This window comes from Chiroxiphia lanceolata, chromosome 3 (assembly GCF_009829145.1).
Source record: "Chiroxiphia lanceolata isolate bChiLan1 chromosome 3, bChiLan1.pri, whole genome shotgun sequence".
Taxonomy (NCBI): Eukaryota; Metazoa; Chordata; class Aves; order Passeriformes; family Pipridae; genus Chiroxiphia; species Chiroxiphia lanceolata.
The window spans coordinates 75,181,505-75,209,500 of record NC_045639.1 but is presented as its reverse complement, the minus strand read 5'-3'; the positions used below and the strand labels follow the sequence as shown (position 1 = coordinate 75,209,500).

General features: G+C 39.1%; 1 protein-coding gene across 1 annotated transcript; it reads right to left on the bottom strand.

Annotated features, from left to right (window-relative positions):
- Positions 1–16: 16 nt before the first annotated feature.
- Positions 17–27,986, bottom strand: PNISR (PNN interacting serine and arginine rich protein). Its single transcript, XM_032681388.1, is given in 24 exon segments — positions 17–1,999; positions 2,241–2,374; positions 2,377–2,436; positions 2,438–2,517; positions 2,520–2,561; positions 2,564–2,605; positions 2,608–2,767; positions 2,769–2,987; positions 2,990–3,313; positions 3,315–3,343; positions 5,922–6,092; positions 7,375–7,428; positions 8,145–8,244; positions 9,291–9,306; positions 9,308–9,353; positions 9,356–9,425; positions 10,023–10,210; positions 10,474–10,664; positions 12,323–12,542; positions 14,010–14,097; positions 14,099–14,155; positions 14,157–14,197; positions 15,434–15,551; positions 27,859–27,986. Coding segments are annotated over 23 exon segments (2,451 nt in total). The 5' UTR covers positions 15,522–15,551; positions 27,859–27,986; the 3' UTR covers positions 17–1,968.
- Between the last annotated feature and the right edge of the window lie 10 nt (positions 27,987–27,996).

Genomic DNA, 27,996 nt, shown 5'->3' with positions numbered 1-27,996 from the left:
TTCTGAAACAGTTAAATACAGAGATTGTATGCTCTTTTTATTGGCATACAGTCACTACCCATATAAGTAAGTGCATTTGTGTCAAAAAAATAATTTTCATATTTACAGGAAGTGACAGAGTTCCAGTTGTTGGCAGAGTATATAAAGCTTTTCATACACAATCTTTTTTATTATTAGACAGAGAATATAAAATCTGAACTGAAAATCAAATTCAATGCATTCTGGAAACTGTATTCCTCAACAGCTTTTCTTAAAGTTATTTCTAGTTTCTTTCTTTCTCTCTCTCTCAAGACATCCTTCTAAAATATCTGAACTGTTACGCTACCCACTTTTAAAAAAATTCTCAGTCTTACCCAGAGCAAAGAGCGTAGAAAGATTGGATCAACATATTTTTATTTATACCCCTACCGATGCAAGTAGAAGTTATGTGCTGCAAATTATGCCTTATTTTGCTAATAAGTATGACTTGTTTACTCTATGTAAAAGGGTGTTGGGGGAGTATTATAATTTATAACTGATTAACTAATTCTTTATCTGTAACAGTGTTTTGATAAACATGCATGTATTCACTAGCCATTAGCTTGCTTAATAAAGGCATAGTTAAAATGTGATTCTTTGCACTGAAACAGTTTATTTCTGCATCTAATTCATGAAAAAAATTACAGTGGAAAAATGCTGCATAGCTTAATTCTAATTTAGTTAAATGGATTAATTTGTTCATGAAGACACGCTTTGCAAGTTGCCTGTACTAGTATATTTTTTTCTTAGAGGATACAGCCAATCAGAGAAAACTTACTTTGATGTTAGGCCTTTTTTCTTTTTCACAGCTGGTGTCATACCAGACCTTCTAGGCACAGATCTTGCCCTGAATTCATGTTCTTCTGCAACAGTCACTGACCTAGGGTTGTATATTGTTGCTTTGCTTTTAAGGGATATTATTTCACACTCTTGTTACTAACAGTCAAATTTCCCAAAGTAGATAATCGGTGACCTCTTTCACTTTATAGTGATACTAAACCCAAAAATTTACTGACATTGCTGTCTAATCAATGTATTATCCTTACAGGAATCGCAATCCTCGTAATGCTAACAAAAATAACCAGCTTTAATATTCACTATGCATTTAATTAATGCATGTGCCAAAATGTGAAGTTAACCTATTGTCAGTTTTCTAATGTGTACTCAGTGACATTTGTAAACATATTCCATAAAAACATCTAAAATTCTGAGATATGTTCGTGTAATATCCCTGAACATCCAGAAAGTCCTTTCTGAAATCTGGGTGAGGAATATAGTTCCAGAGCTTAATACTGTCACACAAGATCAGTTAGTCGCACATATTCCTAATGGGGTTCAGTCTGTTTAAGTATAGCTTGTATTACAGTGACCCATATTTTACACACACAGCATACAGTACTTGCTAGACCAAAAAAAAAGGCTATTAAAAATCTATTACACATATCTAAAGGAAAATGCCTTTGCTCTGTTCTTCCACAACCCCAATAGAGTAATCTCATCAAATCCATGAATTACATATTGTGACAAGTGTTTTATGTTAAATCTTTCTCAAGTACTTTAAAAATTTGTTATACCAAAAAAGCTGCCTTTTTTTTAAGTACTTTCTACCATTTAACACAAAATTCAGGTGCAAGAATTTTAAACAAAAATTAACTAAAGAGCTTTATTGACATCACAGTACATTCAATAGTAATTTTAAGAACATTACAGCTGAAAGAGAATGGCCTGTTTTATAGTCTTAATAAGCACTACCGTTCTTGAAAAAATGTAATACAAAGAAATCCTATTAGGTATTTAATTCTGAGCAGCATTTGGAAAAAATACACCTATGTACAGATAAAAAAAGGATTCTGGTTTCACCTACATAGCCACAATGTGCCTCTATAATGAGACAAGCCTTTTATAACTCATGGAATTTTTAAACGTCATAGCACTGGTGCCATAAATTCCTCAGCGTTTACGACGAAGAGGAGTTGTTGATCTGAAAAATAAAGGAAAAGGGGGGGAAAAGTTAATTGGAAAAAATAAAAGATCCCCAAACCCACAAACTTTAGGCTTAGCAATTAATAGTTTTAAAAGATTTTCCAAAGTTACTTTTGCCCAAGACAAAAAGTTTAATAAATACCATACTTTATTTAAAAAGTTCATATGCCGAACACATGAAGACGAATATAAAAAAAAAAAATTTAAAAGTCAGACAAAATACTTAAAAAGTATACTACCTTGATCGTGACTTAGACTTGTGTTTGCGGCTTGCCTTCTTACCAGACCTTTGAGATTTCTCCATGGAGCATGACCGAATATGCTTTGATTTCTTAGCCTTCTTTTCTTTACTGCTTCCTGGTGATTTCAGAACTACTTCTTCACACTAGATTCAGAGCCTGACCGCTTTTTGCTATCTTTGGTAGTAATTTTTTGCTTTCTTGTCTGGAATCCTGTCTTTATTTTTCACACATATTGAATCACTGCGAGAGAAAGTTCTTTCACTGTCTCTTTTCTCTTTAATCTACCGTCATCATGATTGCCAGCCTTACTTTCTTTTCCTCTTTTTTGGGCTTATCTTTTCTTTTTTCCTGATCTCTCTCCTTTCTCTGTTCTTTTTTCTGTCTTTATCTACACCTCCGCCCTGTCCTTCTTCCTGTCTCTGATCTTTCCCCTCACTTTTATGTTTGTGCCTATTTCCAGTTGGGCTTCTACGCTGGTCTTCAGCTTTACGTCTGTCCCTGCTTCTGCTGCGGCTTGCACGGTTTGGCTCGCCGGTCTCGTGAGCGGCTACCGCTTCTACGTCTATCCCAGCTTTTCTCTCTTGAAGGACTCCGGTTTCTCCGCCTCTCCCCTCTTTCAGCACTGTGATTTCTACTAGATCTTCTCCTTTCCCGTATTTTCTCTCTGCTCCTACTCCTCTCTCTCCTATTTCTGTGGGAGTAACTCCTGCTTCTGCTGCGCCTAACCTTATGTGATGGCGTTCCTACTGCGGACTGTGCCTCTTCTTCCTTTTAGGAGGGAAGAACGTGAAGAGGCTGCGACTGCTACCTGAGCTAGTGCTATAGGATGAACTAGATACTGTGCTGCTACTGCTGCTGCTCCTACTATTGCTGCTAGTGCTACCACTGCTGGAGCTTCTGGACCCACCTCCTTCCTGTCCTGTCTTTACCCTCTTCTTGACTTCTACATCAGGTGTGATTGCATTTGGAGATCTTTTCTTTTCATGAACCATATCTGCTTCAATTTCTTTTGCCTCCTGTGATGCCGAGTTACTATTTTGTTCTTTGTTGATAAATTCACTCATGTCTTTTCGAAACTTTTTCATTTTGTAGCTTCTCTTCTGAAAAAAAATGGTACACAGAAGAAATAATGCAATCAATTTGGAGCAATATGTCAATAATTTCCATACTGTTACTTGACAAAACCAAATTTCCAAGCACCTTCATAATACTTATAATTAAAACACTGTCCACCACTATACCAAACCACTCCTTTTCTTATAATTCTAGAAAGTTGTCCTGGTTTAGAAAATGTGTACAGCCTAGACATTTTTCAGAAGTCCTTGACATTATTTCATGTTTTCAGTGGTTTAAGAAGTTGTTCTCAAACAAATATCCTGGAACACCAGAACTCCCGAATTCATGTACACACAAGACTTCTTCCTTCTTGCAACCTTTCTGCACACCTGATTCTCCTCCTTCTCCACCCTACAAGACCCCTCTAGTGAACTGATGCTTCTTGCCTTCGTTCCGCCGTATTCATCTGAGTTTGTACTGAATCTGAAAAAGCTGTATTTCCCACACAGCACCGTGAGTGGCCTCTCAACATCAGAACAATGTTGGCTGTACCTCTATACTTTGTAGGCCTCGTTGCCCAAAACAGTCTTAGGAGGAGTACCTTCTGCTGTAGTGACATACTGGGTTGTTGAAATAAAATATACGGTTTATGGTGTTTTTCAAGGATAATTTGATTAAATCCTAAATGCTAACCAGCATGAACAATCAACATTTTTCTTTGTAGGTTTTATAAGCGATGAATTCCAAGGAAGGGAGGAGTAGGATTTAAAAAAGGAGACTTGTAGATAATTCTTTGCTTAAGACTCAGCTCAAAAGTTAAGATCACAGCATGTAATACAGGTACTTGGTGAAGTTCGCACAAAGCGAAAAGTTAATGTCAGCTGAGATTAGATGTAAGTTTGGCAGCCAGCAAATATGATAAATGTGGTAAGATGACAACAGATGAATTAAAAATACATTTCTTGAAAGTAACATAACAAATATCAGGCCATGATTTCAGACCCTCAGAACATTTTCCAGAGGTTTCCAAAATTAAAAAAAAATTATTTCTATTCAACCTAGGATCCTTTGCATCCCTGGCCAAGTTTATCTCCCCTTCCCATTTTATATTGAACCCAGAAAAAAATAAGTGACATCCAACATTTTTAGCCAAAACATGGCCTTTTGATGTGGGCCATCAGTTGCTGAATTAATTTAGGGGATAAAATTGCATCTAGAAACACACAGTGATTCAGATGGCAGCTGATGGTCAAATCTAACCCAGAAAACAATTCCATCTGGTCCCCAAGTTATTAGGCAATACAAGCAAAAGCCAGTGTATGTTAGAAGATGCTGTATAGTATATTAGAAATCTTCTGCCTTTCCAAAACACTGCTACAAATGACTCTGCATTTAGTGTTCTTCCATATTTTGGGTGTATAGAATCAGCTGCTTTACTCTAGATTTTTATTTCTGCAAGTAGTTCCATGGAGATGTTTCCACACTGGCATCTGGTTTCATGTACTGGGAAGACAGAGTTCATAAGCCACCACTCGGTCACTCTCCATATGACTATCCTTTTATGCATACATCTTAAAACACTCAGAGAGAAACACGAATATTAAGGAAATCAGAAGTTTAGTTAATTCAGCCTTTCATTAACAGCAGCATATGTTTTATTTCCAGGCCTTTAAAATAAAAAGTAAAAGGAGGAAATCATCAATCTTAAGTGCTAATCATAATAGCACTTTCTCCTCCAGCCTATGAACTTGGTTCATGACTTGTTAACATTGAATTCATCTGTTGATCTAGACTGCTCTTCAGCAGTGCAAGGTGACTGTGATACCCTTTTGACCTACATTATTAGTACAAAAGAATAAACCTTACCTTGTATGGAAAAGCAGAAGTAAATCACAGATTGTTGTTGTTGTTTTTTTTGGGGGGGTTGTTCATTTTTAAATCAAGGCTACCAACTTCTTCATAGGCTAAGTGTCAACTGACTGAGTTCAGTAATTTTTCCCTGTTATTAGGTTAAAACCCAGCTCTGAGGATGCAGCATATGGAAACAAACCTGAACTACTAAAGAGGTCAATGAGTTCAAAGAAACTGCAGGTCCCACTGTAGGTTCTGAAAGACGTGCTGCCTGAGATTATGTACCAGGAAAGCAAGTTTTTCAGATGATGTGAAATGTGCTTCATATTCAACCTTAAGGAATCAAGTTTATATAAACTGTAGTGTGAAGCAGAAAGGTGAAATTTATCCCCCAGGCATAACTGAGATACTAATAATTTTTAAAAATACATTATACACACACGTGCATTTTTATAAAGTGGTATGATTGTTTATACAATATCTGTACAGTACAATATCTAGAGCATACATTTATGCACCATGTCTCCCCTTTATACACTGAAGTGGAAAAATTTATGGAAAATGCTACATGCATTTTTTTCTTTTTAACAAGAAAGCAGCAAACCCCACTTTGATCAAGTAGCTCGAACATCTTTTTCATTAAAACATTTTAATTAAAAATAAATAACATTATTCTACATTTGGCATAAAATGAATTTTCTATCGGTTTACATATACTAAGTAGCAAACTCCATATACAGCAGCACAGTAAGAAGACATTATATGATTTACCTTCTAGCTGTTTTTCTAGTAGTAGTTGCTGTTCTCTCTCTTTTCTCCAAAACGCTTCCTGTTTTTGCCTGATTCTGTGTCGTAATTCCTCATCATCAGTATCAGATGATTCAGAGCCTCTGTCACTCCTCTCATCTTCACTGTCTCCTGATCCATAACCACCCAGTCCACCTGCGTGCATAAAGCCCAGTCTATCACGAGGAAAGGTTAAGCTTTGTTCTTAATATTTCTGTGAGGCAAAGAGGAGAGTAACATTCCCTTCCTTCACTTCCTCTTCTCTGAAGAAGTCACTTTATTCTGGTAAGTGCCAATGTTGTTTGACTGATGTGTTCAAGGCTCCCATATCTGCATTGACGCTCACTGTCTGGTTCTACTCCTTCTGGAACAGCTTGTCTATTTTCGGCAAGCAACCACTGTGATCACGGTACTTTTTCCATTGTATGGAAGGGCAAAAAGCCCCCTGTGGAGATTGCAATAGTGCCTGCCTCTGTATCAGCAACCGGACAGAAAATGCCTGGGATCTTTCCCAGAAGACACCTCTGAAATGACTTCAGCCGTCTCCGTAGTCCAGGCTACAGAAATTCTGAATGCCATATCAATTTTTCTATACTGATTTAGAAAACACTGCACTTTGACAGGTATGGACATGGAACAAAAACAGGCTTTCTTCTCCCCCAGAGATTAATAACTACTGGACAGATAAGAAGGATAAAGTCAACTTAAATCTGACACAGAGATATTTTACTTTTTTTCAGTCTAAGGTTCTTAGAATCCTTACTTAGTTTTGCAATGTGAATACTTGTGATGATAACATTCAATCTAATTCACCAAAATTCCATGTAATGAACATATAACTGATCACTGACACTGCTGTAGTATGTTTTAGATGATAAAAATCATGTTGGGAAAGATCTTTTGCAATTGTGTTTCAAGCTGGAATTTCAATCTATTTTTCTCGTGTTGTTTATGGTAATATATGATATGGGAGCCTTTGCGCTTATGTAGCTTTTCAATAAAATAATAATTACAAAGATTATAATATTTTCATTTATAGACTTTCACATTACTCTTCTATCAACTTTCCCCACTGGTTTGGATGGATCAAGATAGGAGAAAAATATAAAACAGTATTCCTCTCTTTGAAGACTGCAGTGTGCTTCTGAAATTATCACACTTCAAAATGTAAACTTATCTAAAAGTTTTACGTATTTTCAAAATTTGGGCAAGATTCCCAGACACTAACTGCCTAGTCCTTTACTCCAAACACTATCCCACTTACATATCAGTAGGATCACCTGTGAAACAAACAAAGGTGCTGATAATGATAAAGTTATCAGAAAGTGACCCATACTCCCGGGCAATTAAAATATAGTTTCAAAATGCAATTTCTAGAAATGCAAGGCAAAAACAAAACTCCCCCTTTAAGCCCTCTCAAAATAAGGAACATACTTACCGAGTCCAGTGAGGGAAGCCAGTGCACTGGACTGTGCCAGCTGTTTTGCAGGAGCTTTGTATCACATCAACAACAGGAACAACATGTTAACACAAATAGCCACGATTTCATAGTCATGAGTCTATGGTATTGTTAAATCTACTACTATTGCTGTTCTTTGGAGGGAGAGAAGAAACATTAAAAACGCATCATCCATTTAAAACCACTTCCAGATTTTCTGACCACGAAGATTTAGAATTTAACTGCAAATTAACAGTGAACAGAAAAAACCCAAATATATACTCATAAATCACTTTCCAAGTTACAGCATCTGCACAGAATTTTCAATTTCAGTAGTTACATACTTAGATTAACTCTGTTATGTTAAAACAATCTGTTATGTAAATACAATACATGTTAATAGTGAAAGCAAATTAATTACTAATTGAGGACTCAAAGTTCATCTCTTTTCACTTCTGAACAGCCTTGAGATAAAGATGATAGTATTAAGAAACAGCTACAACTCAAGAGCCATTGACACACAAGGCACCATTTTAACTGAAATGAATTGCATGAAAAAAATGGAATAACTGAAGCAACTCACAATACACTGCACAGGACAACAGTACATGATTACTGGATTGGAACTCTATCAAGTTGGATGCATTATACTGGAATTGTTCTTGAGGGAGAGCTATGGAGGTTAAATGTTCTAGAGACATGCAAATATAGAATATTCGCAGAAGAAACTAAAAAGAAAAAAAAAAACAAAAACCTAGAGGCTGGCATACCTTTAGTTGCTTTACGGTGAACATCTTTGGCCACATAATAGATTTCTTCATTTGTGACATCTAAGAGAATCTCTGTCAGCAGCATTTTTGTCAGCATCATCTGAACAAAATGGTATATACAATTAAAGGCCAAAACATCTTTAATAAATGCTGAATTCAAATTATATACATAGGACTTCACTTCTTTTGATAGCTATGAAAGTAGTCTCCTACACATTTTATTTAATGACTTCTTTCAACAGACGTGACTAAAAAACCTAAGACTGAAACTGTTTAAATGTGACCTGATTTCAAAACTTTCAGGTTTGTATTTTGACTGTGAACTGTATCTGCATGTATTGCACACAGCTACCCAGGGTACTGATCCTAATGTCAAAGATCATACAACAAAAGAATATGTAAAGCAGAAATGTAATTAGACTGATCCCATTTATTCTTTCAAAAAATGACGAGCACATTTCTCTGGTATGCTGCCTGCAAAAATCATCAGAGGTTACTTACCCAGGATTGTATTATTACATATTTACTACAAAAATGGAAATGGTGGTAGCTTGTTCTCCAAGATGCTAAGTCTGGCCACATGCTTTACAAAAATATATTTATCAAACTTATTAGAATTCAGGGCCTTAATTAACAAGGTTTCAGTTGTACAATTAGCATTCAGCTGTGATTTCAAAGTACAAAGGTTTGCACGCAAGTGAAAACTGTTGCTGGTCTAGGACTTAGGTTTCTAGCTCTTTCTCACAAGAATACACTTCTTACATTCCCTTTCACATGAACTGAGGTTGAAGTATGGATCTGAGGTGGGTGCACTTAAAACTAAAGTTTTCAGATATTTGACAAGTGAAACAAAACCCAGAATAAATAACAATCAATGTAAAAGCTACAGTCTTTATATTCTTTCACTATTGCGCTAAACATGAGTTATAACCTATATCCTTGATTCTATAAGAAAGACAGCATTATGAAGAGACAAGCAAATATCTGTATGAGTGCACTGTACCGCTACAGACAATATCAGGCATGGAAAAAGTGGTTTATTTTGATATACGCAAATATATGAGCATGTTTTTTTCTTTTTTTTTTTTGTCGTTATTTTGGTTTATTTTTAGACCAGAAACACTTATGAGAACTACATTATAATACCATTTGATACTCCTTTCTCTTCTGTCATTTCTGGTTCACTTTGCTCCTCTTGAGGAGCTGGGATGGACTCCTGCTGCTTTTCCCAACACTTACAGCTTCTGTGTTTTCAGCATCTTCATCTTCCTCATCACTGTCCTACAAGAACAGCACCATACATTTCAGGAAAAACGTAGATGTCAAGCTCCTTATTTTCTATTTGTAATAGTCAACTTAGTTTATTTGTACTGAAATCTGTATTACAGTTACCATAAAACTATTTATTTTCTCGTTTCCTAAAAAATACACAGGTACCTCTACCCACATAAGCTAAGAAAATACATAGCTGACAGTTCACTACCAGACATGTACTTAGCACTACAAACAAGATAACTGCTACAGAGAAGGCAATGCAAGGTCCCTAAATGGGCTCAGGTATCTGAATTTTTTCAGCTGCTGACTTAGAATTCAGGCTTTCAAAGACTCTGTATGTTCCAAAAGAAAAAAAAAAAGGAGAAAAGGCCAATTTCATCATTGTTTTTCTGCTGCTATGGATCAAATAATATATTTTACCTCTCAGACATAAAAAACTTCAAAACTCCAAGTAATTATCAACAGAGTAGCAGCATAACCTTACTTCAAGCAACAAAACCAAAGAGGTAATCAGGAATACATAGTCTCTCTTTTGAAGAGACCAAAAAGTTGATACCTTTCAGGAAATACAAACCTGAGCAAAAAGCAAACCCTTCTACTTACAAATTTACTTTTCTGAGGTAACCGTGGGCCATCCCCTTCTTCAGCCTCCTCACTTTCCTTTTTTCTTTTTTAGACATCTGGAACGTTGCTGCTCCATTCTCTCTTTTCCAGTTTTTTCTGTTTTTCTCTTTCCATCTTTTCCAGGCCCTCTCGAATCCAGGCAGGCAGAGTTCTACGCTTCACAGCATCTACATAAGCAAGGTTTACAATTATGCAAGATGAAGAAACCTCCCCCCCCAAAAAGAACAAAAAAACCCCGCAAAACAAAGAAGCAAACCCTCCACCTCCCCACTCAAACAAGTTACACATCTTATCGTGGGGAAAAAACATTTACAATGGCTTTTCTTTCCCTGCTCTTTTACTTTCCATTAAAAGAAAAGGTCTTCAAATTTTGCAATTCTTTTTAAAACACAGTTTTACATTTTTTCATTAAGGAGTGGGTAACATGTACCAATCTGTGGAGGCTCCTGCTTCACAGGCATCGCAATAGGTGAACGCTGCCGATCTCTGAATGAGGGTCTTTCCCTTCGATTTTGAGTAGGTGCAGGAGGTGCTGGAGGACCTGGTGGTCCTGGTGGTCCTGGCTGCCAATAAGGTGGATGAAATCCACCTTGAGGTGGACCAAAAGCAGCCCCATGCTGAAAGAGTAATGCAGTTTATTTTTCTTCACATGGTAACACCAAATGCAGCATGTGAGCAAGTCGGTCTACAAAAATCCATGCAAGTAGGAATCCACGATTCCTAGGCTACTGAGATCTCAATCTCTTTTACTGTGATCCCCACAAAACAAGTTTCCTTTAAATACTTAATGAGTAAACTTAGATTTAAGCAGGGATACTAACAAAGCTGAAAGGGCTTCAACCAATCTCCTTTTATACTGTGCTAGACATTAAGCCTATAATCACCATGTGCCTCCATCAGTTCCTTGCCAGCTTAGCGTCAGAGCATGCAGTTAAATGAAGAGTATACAAAACTAAGATTTAAAAGTCTAGCTATGTTAGCAGTCCTTCCTTTTAGCTACAACATGAGGACAAAAATTTAAAGTTCAACCTTTTATTACAAAAGAATTTTCCACTGTGCATTTTCCAGTATTCATTCATGGATCTTATTAGTATGGCTGATTAAAATATTAAATTCATAACTATGTCATTTTAGTATAGATCCTGGGTTCTGGACAAACTGTACACAATCCAAAAGCCTTCACTCTTGAGGCATACGAGAGGAGTTATTTGTTTTAAGGTTTGCTGCCCAGAAATGCCTAATGAAACTATTTAAGAGGAGAGTGTTTAGGAAGAAAGTTATAGCATCAAATATTCTACTGACTATTAAAGTCACTAGTGCTGAAGCACTCTCCCACTACAATTTCAGGTCAAGCATCTCTCTTTTATTCACTGCAAAAACAAGTTTCTGTAGTATTTAGAGAAATTAATTTTAAGAGTTTGTCCCATAATAGTAAACAAAGAATACTATTCTTATAATAAACTAGTATATTGGCAAATTATTTGCTCACTACCTAACAATACTGCTGAACAACAGAATTACAAGAAAAAGACAGCCCAGAAGATAGAAAAACATTTCTGCCCATCTTCCCTTGTGTTTGCTTATGAACAGGATGTAGGTTTTTTTTAACAGGTACAGTTTGTCATTTTTATCAAGTGCTTTGAAAGAAAAATAGTGAAAATAGAGGGAAGATACAAAACTGCTTTGTGTTTAAAGATTTTGTACAATTCCTCCTGCCATTATTAGTGCTAACCACCTACAGGTTTATTATGCTATGCAAGTTATATGCCAGAATGAAGAAAAAATTGGATGTGGATCTTCTTTAGAAATACCATTGTTTATTCAAGAATCACAGTAGATAGATATGGAAAGATCAATGGATCATCCAGTCTATCTCCCTGCAACTACAGGACTGTTTTCCTGTTGTACATTATCTAGTGTATTTAAATAAATCTTTCTGAACTTTATTTTTTTTCCTTCTCCTCTTTTTTTTTTTTTTTTTTTAAAACACAAAGCTACATAATGTTAATTTATATACTGGAACACAGTGATTCATTTTAACATTTAAGACAACAGGCCATTTCGCATTACTAATATAGAAAAATAAAACTCTTTGGCCTCTGAACAGAACTGAAAACTCCAAAGGCTTGGGAAAAATGTATCTTAGCAGATAAGAGATTTCTGTAGATGTTTTGTAGAACTGAAGAATGAAAGTCGCCGCTAGATGATATTAGAGGAACACATCCACGGAAGGGACTCTGCGCGCCTACAATATTAAAGCAACAAATATGTTTCACCGATAGTCAAACTGGTTCACTGGCCCCATTGCAAAGTTATCGGGAGGTCCCCCAAAGTTGTGATTGTTCTGGTTAAATATATGCCTGTTGTCAGGAGTAAATTCCCCACTGTCCTGACTGTTGCTGTCTTCAGATGGAGGAACAATTTCCATTTGACCTGGGGTTGGAGTCATCCACTGCTGGTCTGGAGGTGGGTGAGGGGGTTGGTGAGGCATTCCCCATTCTGTTTAGGATTAGAATACAATTCAATACCAAGTTAGTATAATTTACATGAGTCACCACTCACTCAGTGTTCTTGTATTTATCACAAACGTTCCTCACAGCATCACAGACAATAAAGTTCAAAAGAATCATCCATCTACAGACTGTTATACTGCCAATAATTTCTTCAACTAAATGAAGAAACACAAATAGTTGTAGCTGAACAAAAACATGCAGTGGAGGGACAGAATTGGACAGATGTAGATATGCTGTAAATGTGTTTATAAATTTTTAGTGGACAGTGACTTCACCACAGGATTTACAAGTTGTTTAAACTGTTAAAAAACTGCTCCTACTTCTCTACTTCAACTTCAAAGCAATGACCTACTTTATTCTTCTGCATAATAGACTTGAAACACCTATTATGGAAAGCAAATGGTTGTGTAAACAGCACAACCACTGCAACCTGCATTCCAAAGTCTTGTGTCTTGATAATGAACGATTCCTGGCTTGTCCAATACCTAGCAGAGGTTCTAGCATAAGCTAGTCATAAGCCCTCAAATTATGTTACAACTCGCTACCAGAATGCAAAGAGTCAAAGGAATCAATAGTCCACGTGGCCATCATTTTTTGGCTGATTTCCCTAGAAAACTTATGTCTGCTATACAGATCCTATAGACAAAGCTACCTTGTAACTTCCCCCAGTAACAGAATTAATATCTAGCCTCTCAGGTTAATTTTCACCTTCCATCCAGTTCTTTAGTCCATTTTTCTAATTTTCACTGTGCTTCCCATCTGCATCCTAATGGGATCCATAACTGTAGCAACTAAAAAGTGTTAGCATAGTTTTTCTACTTGCTGTTCTTTTTTGCATGTTCAAACTGACTTGAAAGCTTGCAAGTAACATACAACACATGCGTTTGCACTTGTGGAATGAATCCCTTCAAAATCAGTTGCCTGCCGGTTAGGTTTTCAGATTGCCATTTTTTTTTATCAGTAGTGTGCAAAGGACTTTTGGATCGAAAAAGAAACTTGGAAGGATACAGAGGGAAGATGAAGCTTTGTAGAAACAGAGTATTCAAGAGAACTTTGGCTAGCCATCCAGTTTTGCGTGCTACTTTCATACATTAAGAATAACATTGCTTAAACTAAAGAAAAGCTCAGTAACACAGAAGAAGAATAAGATCCAGTGAAAAAATATCTAAAGAAATTCAGACCATCTTTCTACAACATTCAATATCCCTACGACAGGGATAGAATAAACCTATTACTGAGTTGTGTATCAGACCCTTCTGATAACTGTTCTGTACTGTAACCCATTTTGTAGAACACCTGACTGGAAAGTAGCAGCTGTGATACTTGTTAATTAGTCAACTGGTAGTTTTGCATCTTAAAACCTGAGGGCAGGGCATATTCACACCCAAAAATGTCTGACAACAATAAAATGTCATTACATGAAAAAAAGGAATGAATAGGAGGGAAAACAAACCTGGCTGCCACATTCTGTTGAAGTTGGGATCCCCCTGAAAATTATTATGGTTGTTTGGACCAGACTCTATTCCTGCAATATCCTGTCCGGTTTGGCATCATTCCTTGTTGTTCCACTACATTCTGTTGCCCTGAGGCTTCTCGTTGAGGCAATCCATGCTTGAGCTAATGCAGCCCAGTCAATTTGGCCTAAAATAAACAGAGGAAATTAAAAAGGTTACAATTCACAGTAACAGTTTAATACAGTTTAACATTGCTTTTTAATTACAGGTCTTATTGCTCAGGAGAATGGGCCAATGTTTACCTTCAGTAAGTACCGTGAGCACCATTAAAACTTATTTCACAGTGTACAGTAAAAGAAACAAAGCAAATGTCCAGCGTAGACTTGCTGAAGTAGAGTTTTTCTGCACATGTTCAAAATGCCATAAGGCATATTATTTTTAGGTTCACATTAGCACTGAATGGGTGGTAGTAATGCACTTTTTTTCATAAGTGAGCTAATTTTGACATCGAAATAAATATACTAGCCTTAAATTCTAAATTAATGAAGATTTGAGTGCCAGGAAGATACATAGTTACACAAATGATTTTTCAATGTATACTCTTTGTATATCCTTGCTATATATGTTACAGCTCTCTCCCCCATTTTTTTCTTTCCTGCATTCCTACAGTAAATAAATTTCACTCTCAAGTGAGAACACTAGTGTGTCTTCTGCTCATTGTCAAGCCAGGAAATGCTCCAGTGAATTTTAATAAAATTAAAGTAAGAGTAAAACCAGTGTGCCTCTCACTCTGCCCTAGTATAATACACACCTCCATGCTCTTTCTACCTTTCTCTGTTTCTCTTGAATTTGAATTGTTGTCCCCTCATTCTCAATTAAGGCATATACTGTTCTATTGTTTAATGTGTTTGGTGGGTTTCGGTGGGGAGAAAAAATCCAAACAAGAGATCATGATTATCACTGTTGTAACCTGAACCAACATCACACCTAGTCTTCCAATGAGAGTTTTTCTGTATATATATCTCTGCATTGATACCTGTACTTCTGCACACAGGTACCAATTAGAAAAGCAGATTTTCTCAAATAAATTATTCAGCTTGGCTAACAACTGACAGGGATATAGATTCTGTAGAAGTAAATGAACTTCTAAATGTTCGTCTGTATGACTGGTAAAATGTTGATAATTTATCTAGGATAACTCAGGCTGTTTGCCTCTGTTTTGCATATTCATATATTAATGGTGTGAAAGCATTTGGACTCAACGTATGTTTTCTATTTTTTCGAGTTCTGAAAAGCATCATAAATGTATATCTTGAGAGCAGCTACAAAAGGGCAACTATGCATCATGCTCTGTAACAAAGATCCAAAAACTCAAATGACAACAGATTAAAAAAATTAATCCACAAGCTTTCTACATACTTACTCGGATCTGCTGGTGCTGAAATGACTGCAATCCACTGCTGCTGGTTCAAAGGCCATTGCTGCCAAGGTTGTCCACCTTGATCCCACATCTTTTAAGTCTTATATAGTCTATATTTCAACTAAAAATAATAGTTGTATGTTTAAATAGATGCCCATGAAACAGCACATAACTGAAACTTACATAACTGCAGATATAGTTAAGCCTTGCAAGCAAGCTGAAGCAATGCTGGCTTAATATTTTAAGCTGGAGGAATGGTTCATCCTTTAGAGTAATATCTGAAAATATTACTGTTAGATTCAGAAGTCTAGTATGCTTTCTCTGTATTTTTGCAACGAACTTAACGACAAAATGATGTTCAAAGAGAGATATGACAAGTTTATAAGACAAGAACTCATCTGACAATAAATGCAATTTAAAGCAAGTCAAATATGAAAGGACATTACTTGATGTCTTTGCCTGCTTCTTAGGGAAAAGATGTGGGGTTTTTTTTTTATACAAGTGTCATGCAAGGCTGTTAAGCAAGACAGAAGTCACCAAATGCTAAAAACACATTGTTTTTAGAGAACTGCACAGGTACAAGATGGTGTCGACATGCATTTTATGCATTGTACGGCTCATTATAATTTCCTGATAATACATTTCTTCATTCTGAGAAAGAAAATAAATATGACTGCACAGTTACCACGTGGTCCCCTAAAATCACGAGAAACAATTCTGCTGTGCTGTATATCCTCACTGAGCAGAGCAGCAGCAGCCCTAAGTCCAGACAGCAAAGCTCCACAACCTGCTCTAAGTGGTCCTCCAGGACCAGCTTTGCAAGAATTTTCTGAGGCGCAGCAGACCAGGTAGGTGCACCTGTAATGACATTCCAGTTCCTTCCAGTTATTCGTACCTCTGGCGCACACCTGACCTGCTACACATGGAGGACCTGACAGTGGCTACCTACATTGCTCCAAACAGCTTTCTGAAGGCAAAGACTGGGCATGTTCTGGGAACACTTCTCTCCAGAAGCTGTTCCCAAAACCCAGTATGGGTAGGGACACCTGAGTGTGACTCCCTCGTCCTACCCAGTCTGTTAAGAACTTCTCAACAGGCTTCCCACTCAATAATATATCCTCATGGAATTTAACGTACAATCCTTGAGCACATGCCATTAAACATCAACCATGTAGGTTGTTTCAAATGTTCCAATTTAAAAGAAGACAAAAATTCGTTCCCTGAGGTCACAGGAGCAGCATACAAGACCTAGTCGTGGCTCACAGCCAAGTGTGATACAGAATAGATTAATAGAGCCTGTCTGCTTCAGACCAAACCAGTTCAAAGTAGCCAGTGCTACTTGGGTGGCCAGCCAGGAAACCAACCCCAGCCGCTCCACGGAGCAGACACATGCAGACCACAGACAGAGCCTGCTTTCGGCAGGCAGAGAAAGCAAGTACAGTGGATCTTGCTTGCAAAAGCACTTGTGCTTATCCACTTACATAAATAACTGCGGACTGCCTAGGAAGAAAGCCTACATAGACAGAACTAGCCCAACACAAAGAGCTGTACGTGTAACATCGGGGGCCATGCAGAGAGGAACGCAAGCTCGTATTTGGCATACTTCTGTCAATTAAATCTTTTATCTTAAAAACTGTAGATCACCTTGAGACTACTTACTTTCAATCAACACTGCACAAAATTACACATGCAGGGCTCTGAAAAATTCAGTTTGCAAAGCCTTTTTTTTGAGGGGGCTTTAAACACGACTAGTTCAACTTCGGCCATGGGGGAGCACCGGGGTTAAACCTACTTTATTATTGTCTTTATCTGTCCCCTGACAAATAAAAGTTATGGTGGTGCTTTCCCATTCACTTATATTTTTATGATATTCAAACCTTTAATAACTGCAGAACCTGCCTTTCTTTTGTCTCTCTTTTTTTTTTTTTTTTAATTTTCATCTGTACCTAAGAAATTAACTTTCTACACCAGTGAGTGTAAGGGTAGCTACTAATGCACTTAAAGCACCATTAAGCTGGCCCTTGCCACACACTAGCTCTCTGGGTATTCATATATACTTTCATATGGTCTGAACAAGTAACCTCTCATACTATTTTTCACCCTAACATAAGAAAAGGTAACTGTTTCTATTCCTCTCATTCACTTCACTCAGAATACAAATTCTTTCAGTTGTCAAAATAAACTTGTTTTACATCTTAAATTGTAACAATTGTGGGTTCAAGACTACCACTGCCTGCACAGCCTCACGGTGCTGCTCTCTTTGTTTCTAGTTGTTAAATCACACCAGCAAAAAAAAATATATTTCAGTCATTCTGGTAGCACTTTCTTACCTCCATACATGGTATGGTGCAACAAGTTTGTGAAATTACACTAAAATAAACTCAGCAAAGGGTTTAAATTGTTTCACTTATAATGTAAGAGACAGCTTTGCATATAACTGAATGCAAAAAAAAAACTCTTAAACTGTTAAATATTAATTTCTCTTATGAAAGTGTAACAATATTAAAAGCACCTCTACAAATTCAACTGAATTGGAACCTCCTACACACAGATTTACTTGATAGGATCAGATGAGATTTATTTTTACTGAACTGGCTCTATCTCTGTCCTAAAATCTTAGGCATTCTGGATTTTTTTTTTAAACATGTTCTAGCTACACAATTACGTATCTGTTTCTCAACTGAAATGGTGCTTAGTATCTGACCTTCATTTTTTTTATTTCAGGCCTTGATCCTCACCTGTGGACAAACTGAAGCAACCACTTTAGATCATTAGGAGGTCCAAGGTAACAAATGCCTCCAATCTCAGCACAACCTGTGTTCAAGACAGCAACTGCCTTATTATTTTAAAAGGTATTCAAATAAATTTTGTGCGGGAGATAAATTACATTGCAGCTGCATCAACTGGCATCCGAAATGGTGACTAAGAGACAGAGAAGACAGTGACCCTCAACAGCAGCAGCATTCAGTCCCCTCCTGGCTTCACTGTCAGGAAGTTACCATGCCCTAGGACACTGAGGCCAAGTCCAAGGGAAGTGGTGCTGGAGGACCCCACCATTTCCCCATTACAGAACAGCACTGACCCCAGGACACCCAGCACTCCTCTGGGCTGCTCCCAAGCACATTTCAGGTGTCAGCACGGACCTGAGACCCCGTGGGCACTTAGAACAAGCCCATTCTGGTTGGAAGATCAGAGGCTTTCACTCAGTGCCAGCTGGCTTCACGGCCAGGCTGAAAAACGCAGTTGGGTTTTAGTTGTTAGCACACGTAGCTGCTTCTCCAGGGCTCTGCAATATAATATGGCCCCCAGTCTTCAACTTTCGCTAGAGAGATTATTTCACCTTATTACTGCTATTCTGGGAGAGAATCAGGGTGGTATCGTGCAAAGCAATAGGTCAAGGCATGGAGCTGGTTTCTATTTTGATGCACAACAGTATGGACAAGACAGCACCAACAGCTAATACCTTGAAGAACTTCGACATTTGATTAATTCAATTATATGCATCCAGAGCGGACCGATTTAAAATCACTGCACTTGAAACCGATAATTTAGTTTGTGAACTGTATTTGAAGCGCTTTTAATTCTGTATTACATTTGTACCTTTACTGTTTCTCTGAAAAAATGTTGATTTTTCATAGATTGGCAACTATAAAACATGCTGGCTTTCAAGTACACAATTTATTACCCAAATTCAGATAAAACATTCTTTACTAATCAGAAATATGTACCACCAAATGCTTAAGCAGTGACATCACTTTTTTTATGCAACTATACATGCAGAAGTCCTTTTTCAACTATCATGTGAAAGACTGAGCCAAAAAGTATTTCTAATTTATTGAGCAACGTGTTTTTACAGAAACAGGAGCTGGACATGAAGGAATAAAATTAACATCTAAAAGTTTATAAACTAACCTTACACTATACAGGCTAAAACGAGAAGACCTCATGTAACCAAATATTTAAGTACTGAAGACTAAATGGACGTATTTTAGAATGCACTGCTCAGAGCCAGTGAACAGAAGAGGTTTGTTCTAAGGCCTCATCTATGTGGTGCCTGAAAACAACAGGACACCATCATTTTCTGAGAAACAGATTCCCCTGCTTTTTTGTTCTCCACTTGTTTTCCTACATTTTTTCCATGTTTTCATCAACTAGTATAAGGTAACATGGAAAAGGTACTTGATATAATTTTTTCCACTTACTACAGGGAGGCTATAGGCATTTAAAGACGGTTTATCACCTTCAAAAAGTTGTTTTGCTAAGCACTGCAGTGTTTAATGGTTTCATCTGCTTTTAAGTTTCAGAGGCAAAAAGGCCCTGGCTTTAGCTCTTCATTTTCAGTTATCATGTTCTAAAAGGTAACTTAAACAAGTACTTAGGCTATTTGATGTTACTCTTTTTACATAAAGTAATGTAACTTTGTATTCTGCTTGTGAAACTTTACTAGTATGCAAGAACTTTTCAACAGAATCTCGGTATGTCCCATCAGACATCACTGGATTGTTTCCTTTGCTAGTGACGCTATTTTAAAGATGTCAAAAATAAAAACAGACTAAGCCAAGTCATACAATAATGAGCAAACCAGATGTGAGAGTTACCAAACACTTTTGAACCTCAGTGCCATATATTGGAAAGGGCACAATTCCTTCTAAAAGAACCCACAAAAACACAATGAGAAAATGGAGCTTGTTTCGCAGTAATTTTAAAACTACTGCAGGGATTCGCCCCCAGTACTGAGGTGGGGAAGGAGGGAAACAAACCCAAACAACCAACAAACAGTGCCTCTTTCCCAACAATCAGTAACTTGAAGGCTTGAAACAGCTGAAACCTCTTGTACTAATGTATGTGACAAGAAACAAACATTATTTTCCTGAGACACAAGTAGTAATTAATAATGCAGAAAAGAGAATCAATGTCCTTCCTCACCTAATTAAATCTGCACTGCCAACACTACTCAGGTTGTTGTCACAAACGAATTATAAACAAGTTTAATTCCTTATAAAGTTCCCAAATCAGTATCACCTGAAAGAAAGAGGCTTCACCTAACACAATGGACAGCTCTAAGCCTATTTCCCACTAGTGACACAAGGCCAATACACAGCAGAGGCATCCAAATCGGCAGTGAAAGGCTTTATTTTCCACTGAAAGGAGGTTGGGGGGAGGGGAATATGAATACTGGCTAAATCTACTCATTCAAACATAGCAGACACTGACAGAGGGGTGCACCAACTGAGAAGTCATTAGGACACACTGGTTCTGACATCATTACTGCACACAACCAGGTTTGAAAAGTAACATATTCAAAGAATGGATCCATTTTACAGGTACCTAATTACAAGCAAACGCAGCTACTACCCTCCTTCATGATGATGGTTAAGGTTTTTTACTTAGCTCTTCTACCCTCCAATTCAACTGGACATAGCCTTTTTTTGCTTTCCTCTCTCTCTCTTCTAGGCAAATACAAGCAACAAAAGAACATTTATTGGTGCTTCAAGAGCCATTCCCTGAGACAGGAAACCTGAATCTATTAAAAATCTGTTTACCAATGAAGAAACAGAAGCCAATTCAGAATTCTTCTTGTTTTGTACAGAAGCACATCACATGAGCAAAACACCTCACCAACTCACATCTAATTTCAGTTACATGTACTTATTTTATTATGAAAGTTCATGTGGTATCTCAAAATTTTGCTGGAGTTTTTAAGAGCAATACATGCTGAAAATAGGTTCTTTTGCATGTTGCTTATTTAAAAAAAAAAAACACCACTCTCCTATTCAAAGGCTGGACCAGGATCTCCTGAAGTTTTATTAAGCAAATTACTGTATGAAAAGTGCCACCCTTGAGAGGATTGCTGGGGAAGGCTCCCTGCTAATGATAAAAGCTGAGACAGGAACATAGATAGGACTTACCTTGATCTCCGCAACTTCCGAGAGCCAACAGCACTCAGAAGAAATTTAAACTTGCTGTCAAACTCTCTACTACAGTACTGAACCTAACTTTTGTTGGGTAAAGACAAAGAAGAACAGATATTTTAAAAGCACCTTTCCAGTCCTCTCCTTGATTGTGACTACAGCTCACTACAGATTACATTCTAAGTGTTACTTGTTCTTTTATAGGGGGGAAAAAGGCATCTCCTTCAATCTGCCCAGTTTTTTGCATAAGACATTTCTGATGCAGTGTATGGATAGTCCCAGGCACATCACACACTGAAAAGCACACAATTAGAAGGTACTTACCAGTAAACAGAGTTTTGAGTGATAATTCACAAGCTCACCTTTAACTCTGGGAGACTCCTCCCAGCACTTCCCACGAAACACCAGTTATCTTAAAGCACATTAGATTGTTGCACCAATAGGAATGCAACCTGTTAGGAAGAGCATGGTTTCCTGAGAATTTCCCAAGGGCACAGTGCTTGGTGAGGGCCCCTGCAGCTCACTGCCCACTGCTATCGAAGGTGGGGCCATTTTTAAGACGAGGCCGCCAACAGCCCTTGAGCACTAACAGATTCACTCAGATTCCTCAAACAACTCAATCTACTCGGCAGTTTCATAGTGTAAGCTCATAAAATCTGTTATCCAGTCCAAATGTGCTTGTGCAGAGGTAGCTATGCCCTGACCTCTCAACGATGGAAAGGAGCAGTCAAGACTCAGTTCTGTGAATGACAAAAGACAAAGCCTTCTTGTTATCCTGGAGATACTATCCTTCCTTAGATGCCTTATGACATTAGCTCCATTAGCACTGAAAAGCCAAGACATTTCCCCTGAAAAGATAATCAATACCTTTTTTATCAATTTAATACAGCTAATGGATAATCTGAATTGCTCCAATTCATGCAGCTAGTCCAAGACAAAAAGCACAAAGACTTAGGAAGTTCCACTCCAGAAGGCCACCAGGAAGATAACTAACCACACCTAGCTGCCCAGATGAGGACTTCCTGCAGACACTTCCTTGCTATTTCTAAGAAATTCTCATTACTGTGACAATATCCTTCTCCTCAACATGAATGTTACACAAAATCCAAACTATGCAGAATATCTCACACATCCATGGCTTCTGCAGCAGAGATACGGAAGTCAAATATCTTAGCAATGAGCAACAAGTATTCTTTGGAAGATGAAATTAAATAAGGTATTTGTTAGAAGCTAGACTAACTCGACTCCCAAGAAATCAGGAGATAGCCTAGGACTCAAGCTGTCCCTAGGAGGAGAGTGGCATGCACCTTCTGCAGTGTCATGAGCTGGACATCCAGGTTGGGAACTCCTACATCAGACAACAACATGAATTGATCAGATCTTCAGCATCCGGCAGTCCAGTTTATTCAACCCTGTAGACAGGTGGATTAATAACTCTGGAACCTACAGAACCACAGCCAATAATCAAGTGATTTCTGGGGAGGCTGCTGATCACCTTTCTGATCACAGGACACATCACTCCTGAAGAGTAGGTCAATATATGACACAGGATGGCCTAACAAGTTTTACTTGTAAACTGAGCTCCAATACATTGCAGCAGAAGTTTTTCTAGTGACTAAAGATCTTGTCTTGCAGGCATTCCAAACAGCCATTGCACTTTAGTAAAGAAGTATTCATTATCTAAATAAACAAAGAAGCTGAAACTGCAGGCCATCCTGCACATTTGGAGAACCCCTACACAGCTAGTCTTGGCACCCCAGGCTTTAAAGACAACACACTCCTTTTTGATACTCCATTCATAGGTCAGATATCCAGGTAAAAAACCAAAACCAAAACAAACAAGCAGATGTCCCATCTCCTCTAAGATAACCTGCCAGTGCAGCCATGACTTTTTGACTATATTTAGGTTTACAGAGTAGTTGAAGGGAAAGACCGCAAGGGACAGGAGTCCTGGTTTGTCATAAACTGCAAGTACTGGTTTGGAAACAAATTAATATTAAATAATCAGCTTCACTAGCTAGGTAATCCCTTGGTGTGAGCTTAAGACAGCACAAGCAGCAAAGGCACATCAGTGTCTATTTGATGCTCTTTGTAGAATTCCTGGACCACAGAAGTCATCCACATCACACCTTGAGAAGGACCTCAGAAGCATCTCATAGTCTGTGGACATGGATTTAAAGGAAAATGGAGATGTCTCAGAAGCAGAGCTCCTTGGAATCCACAGATCTTTCGCATGAGCACCTTATTCTAATGTAAGACCTCTTCCTTTCATTCAAGATAGTTGTTACTGACTCTGTGGAGTTTTAGCACAGTGACTGAAGGCTTATGATGAACTTCCATGACGAATTTTGTGGAACGGTTCAGTTGCAAACAGGATAAATCAAATCATACCTTCACAACACCTGGAGCAAAGCAGTTAATAAAAAGACAGGAATCAGACCAGTACCTCCAAGAGTTCAAGCTCAAGTGTTGTCTGGGGGATGTTTCCCCCTCCCCTTCCTGCCACTATGCTATTGCTTCAAGAGGGTCATGATAGCACAGACATCAGTGATGAGGTTGGAAGGACTAGTGGATAAATACTCTAGGGATACAACAACAGTTCACATGTTTCTCCCAAACATGTAACACAGAGCAGCTCATCCATGGTATTATCAATATCTAACTGAGATGGAATCTGAAGTCAATAAAGGACACATACTGTACAAACTCCAAGAACATCTATCTCAGTGTACTCCAAACTGGAAGGAAATGTAAAGTCAGCACTTCTTCCATGACTGTGCCACTGGAATAAAGGATACTTTTCTGTAAGAATCCGTACATAACAGATGTGGTTGAAGAGAGAACTGCAAAGGAAAAATGGCCTCACATACCAAAAGGAGCACCCCTTCCAAAAAGAATAATTTAATGCAGAAAGGGTGTCACAAGAATTATCATCTGGAGGTCTTCACATGGGAGACCCACGTAATTCAGAACACCTCTGAAGTTGAAAAGATCTGGGAGTGTGGAAAAGCACTGCACTCTATGCAGTCGGATAGGAACAAACCCTAGAAGTTACTATAGGGGGGCTGCAGAGACACATTCAGAGTCTGCAACTGCATGCCATCACTCAGACAAAACCAGTTTCCATTTTATCTGGGAGAATTAATATTTACTACTATATTATAGTCAGCTACTGATTAGAAAATTAAATATTTATGGAATGAGTTAAGTCTGCAATAAATCAGAAAAAGTTAAAGTAACTGTCTTTCCTGCTACTTTGTTTCACCCATCACATTTCTTTGGCAAAGACATCATCTACAGCACCACCCAAAAGTGTTGCAGGCATTTAATGCCCATCTTTTCTTCTCCTGAGGACCAGAAGCTACACCAATGTGCCTGCTGGCATCTGTAGCAAGACATCCAGTCAAAAATCATGTAAAATTCTTCCAGCCCATTTACAGCTGTGTATCACTGAAGTGGTGAAAGTCAACTTCAATTACTCCACTGCATTTCTGAACATCAGAACTGTTCTTTCTAAGATTGAAGAACAGAGGCTTTCCAAACGTGTAACCAAGATCCAAAATACAGAACAAGAAAAAGAACTGATGATAACAGCTGGTTCGGTATCTGTGAAGTTTTCCAGAACCTGGTTCACATGTCAGCACATCTGACTAATATTTACAGTGCTACCAAGATGAAGTAGGCTGAACAAGGGCCAAATTAAAAAAATAAGAAAAAAAAGGTACTATGAAATCTTCTTCAGTGAGTCATTCAAACAGTATAGCTTCCAAGGTCTGTTATTTCAAACTTAAATCCACATATCCACTGAGCTGAAGCCAACTCTTTCAAAAAACCAAAAAGACCAGATATTGGCAAGTCAGGTATCATTTCCTTATTTTTAGTATATCAAAGACATAAGGACAAACATGTTTTGATTATCATAAAGCACCAAACCCACTGCTAGAATATTTACTACAACAGAAACATCATAATAACTTCAGTAGTTTAAGTCAAAGATCTCTTGGGTTTGAGGGGGAAAAAACAGAAGTCTTGATCTCATTTTTTTCGTGTGTCATTCCGCTGGAAGTCCTGATGCTAGATTTTCAATTAGCCACATAACACAGCATTATTTTTTTCCCCGAAAGTGAACTGTCCATCTGCAACTTCCTCCTTGATCAACATGCTCTGCTCAAAAAATTTACAGTACCAATAACTAAGCGAGCAAACAACTATTCCTCGCTGGTTATGAGCAGGTATTGCCCAGAGTGATAAATACAGTTGTCATTTAATGAAGAAGGACCAGCTAGTGATGAAAGTAAAAATGCTTAATAGCACCTACCCAAAGTATTACACGTCACCAAAGGCAGATTTACAATCATAACATACCTCAGTCATGAAAAGAAGTGAGACTGGACACTTCTGTCTCCATAGTATCTTTACATAACCCTGCACCTAACTAAAATCAACATGGTTATGACTCCACTCTACCACTACAGCTTATGAGGTGAGTTATCCCCCCAGAAATTGCAGAACTGCGCTAAATTTGTGGACTCTTAAACCCTGCCAAAAGAGGAGAAACCACTCTTATCAGAGTAGGAGTTTGCATGTCCCATGGGACAAGGACAACACAGGAAGTCTTGTAATGACATAATAGCAGAGATGACACAAGGTTTGCTGCTGTACCAAACAATTTAGAACTCAGGAGGTTTGTCTTCTGATTTGTCACTGAATGGTCAGTAATCCCACCGACTTGTCCCTGGACAAATCTGAGGCCCTCAGTTCCTCCTCTGTTCCACAGTCAGGGGAGCTGCAGCATTTATAACACCCACAAGAGGCACCACCTTTAGTGCAGCTTGACCTCAAAATTCGAAAGGGGTTTCTTACTCCTACCAACAGTACAACAGTTTGGCTGGACTGGTATTGTAACCCTGTCTTGGTAAAATGATGTTTGAACACTGTCTGCCTTATGCAGATGTGCCCTCATGCTTGAAGACCACCATTCCCCACCTCTGAAAGGTAGCTGACCCTGTGCCATAAACCAAATCTTTTAGGGCAACACTTTATCACTGTATCCCACACCTTCCAATAAAGTTGTTTGCTTGAAAAGATTTACAGGTATAAGCCTAAGAGAAGAAATGAACAACACTGTTCATTCAACAACACTGGATGAATAACTCTGTAATTTGTTACAGAAACTTGGTAAATATCAGCTAGGGTAGCACATCATAGAATCATCCAGTGGTTTGGGTTGCAAGGGACCTTCAAAGACCATCTAGTCCAACATCTTGCAGGAAACAAGGCTGCTGAAAGCTCTATTCAACCTGATCTTAAACATTTCCAATCATGGGGCACATAGCTTCTTTGGAAAATGTGTTCCACTCTCTCATCACTCTAATATAAAATTTTTTCCTTATACCCAGTCTAAAGCTACATTTCAGTTTAAAACTGTTAACCCTTGTCCTGGGCCCTGGTAACAAATCTTTCCCCATTTTTTCTTATTCAGCCCCTTTAGGTACTGAAAGGCCACAGCAAGGTATCCCTGGAGCCTTCACTTCTCCAGACTGAACAATCCCAATTCTCATCACCTGTCTTCATAGGAGAGGGACTCCAGCCCTCTGACCATTTTTGTGGCTCCATCCTTAACCATAAAGCCTAGTACATCCCATCAAACTTCACTTCAACAACTCTGTGGGATTGTCTAAAGAAGTACAGAAAATCTGCGTGGGGAGTGCTGAAACCAAAAAGTCTTCCAATCCCGTGGTCTGTCTGAGGATCCATTTGCCAGGATACTGAACCAGGTCCAGGTATCTTAAAATTGCTGCTGCGTGTGAGGATATTGTTAATTTTAGTTCTCTGGAGCCCTCCAGTGGAACGAACTCAGGAACGGCCACGAAACGCATGAAACAGCACAAATATCCCGCAAATACATTTCACCCGCAGGAGCCAAGCTGCTGACACAGCCAACTACCGAATCCCGGTGCATATGTTGCTTCCCTAACTGGGTTACCGGCTAAAACAAGCGAACGAACACTCTCCCCCGCGCACCCGGCGGCTCCTCCGGCACGGTCGGGCCGGGTGCGCGCTCCCAGCATCCCAGACTCCCGGAATCCCTGTCCCCGCGGCCGCGCGTCTCCGCTCCGGCCTCTCCCGGTGCCCCGTGCCGGGGCGGCCCCGGGCATGCGCAGTGCGGGCGGCAGCCCGTGCCCACCGGACCCCGGGGCGGGGGGGGCACAGCACGGGGATCCCGAGGGGGTCCCGCCGGCCCCCCCGCCGCGCATGCCGCAGCGCGCCGCCCCCTCCCCCCCCCGGGGGGCGGCAGGGAGGGCGAGCGGCTCTAGGCTCGTCCCTTCTCGTCCAGGCCGCCGGTCCCGCTGGCAGTGCCGCCGGTTCCTCACGTCTGGCGAGCGGCTGCCCCCGCCGCGGCGCGCGGCGCCCTCCCGGCTCGGCTCGGAGGAGGAGCGAAGGGGGAAGATCGGGTCAGCGACACCCGCGTGCCCCCCGGAAGCGCTGGCGAGCACAGCCCGCCCCGCTACTTACGCTCTCCCCCGCCTCCCGCCGCCGGTGCCGCCGCTCCGCGGCCGCGCTGCCCCCGCTCTCGCTCCTCGTCTTCACGGACAAGACAATATGGCGCCCGCTGCCGCACACCCGGAAGTGAAGCGTGTAACGGTGCTGACC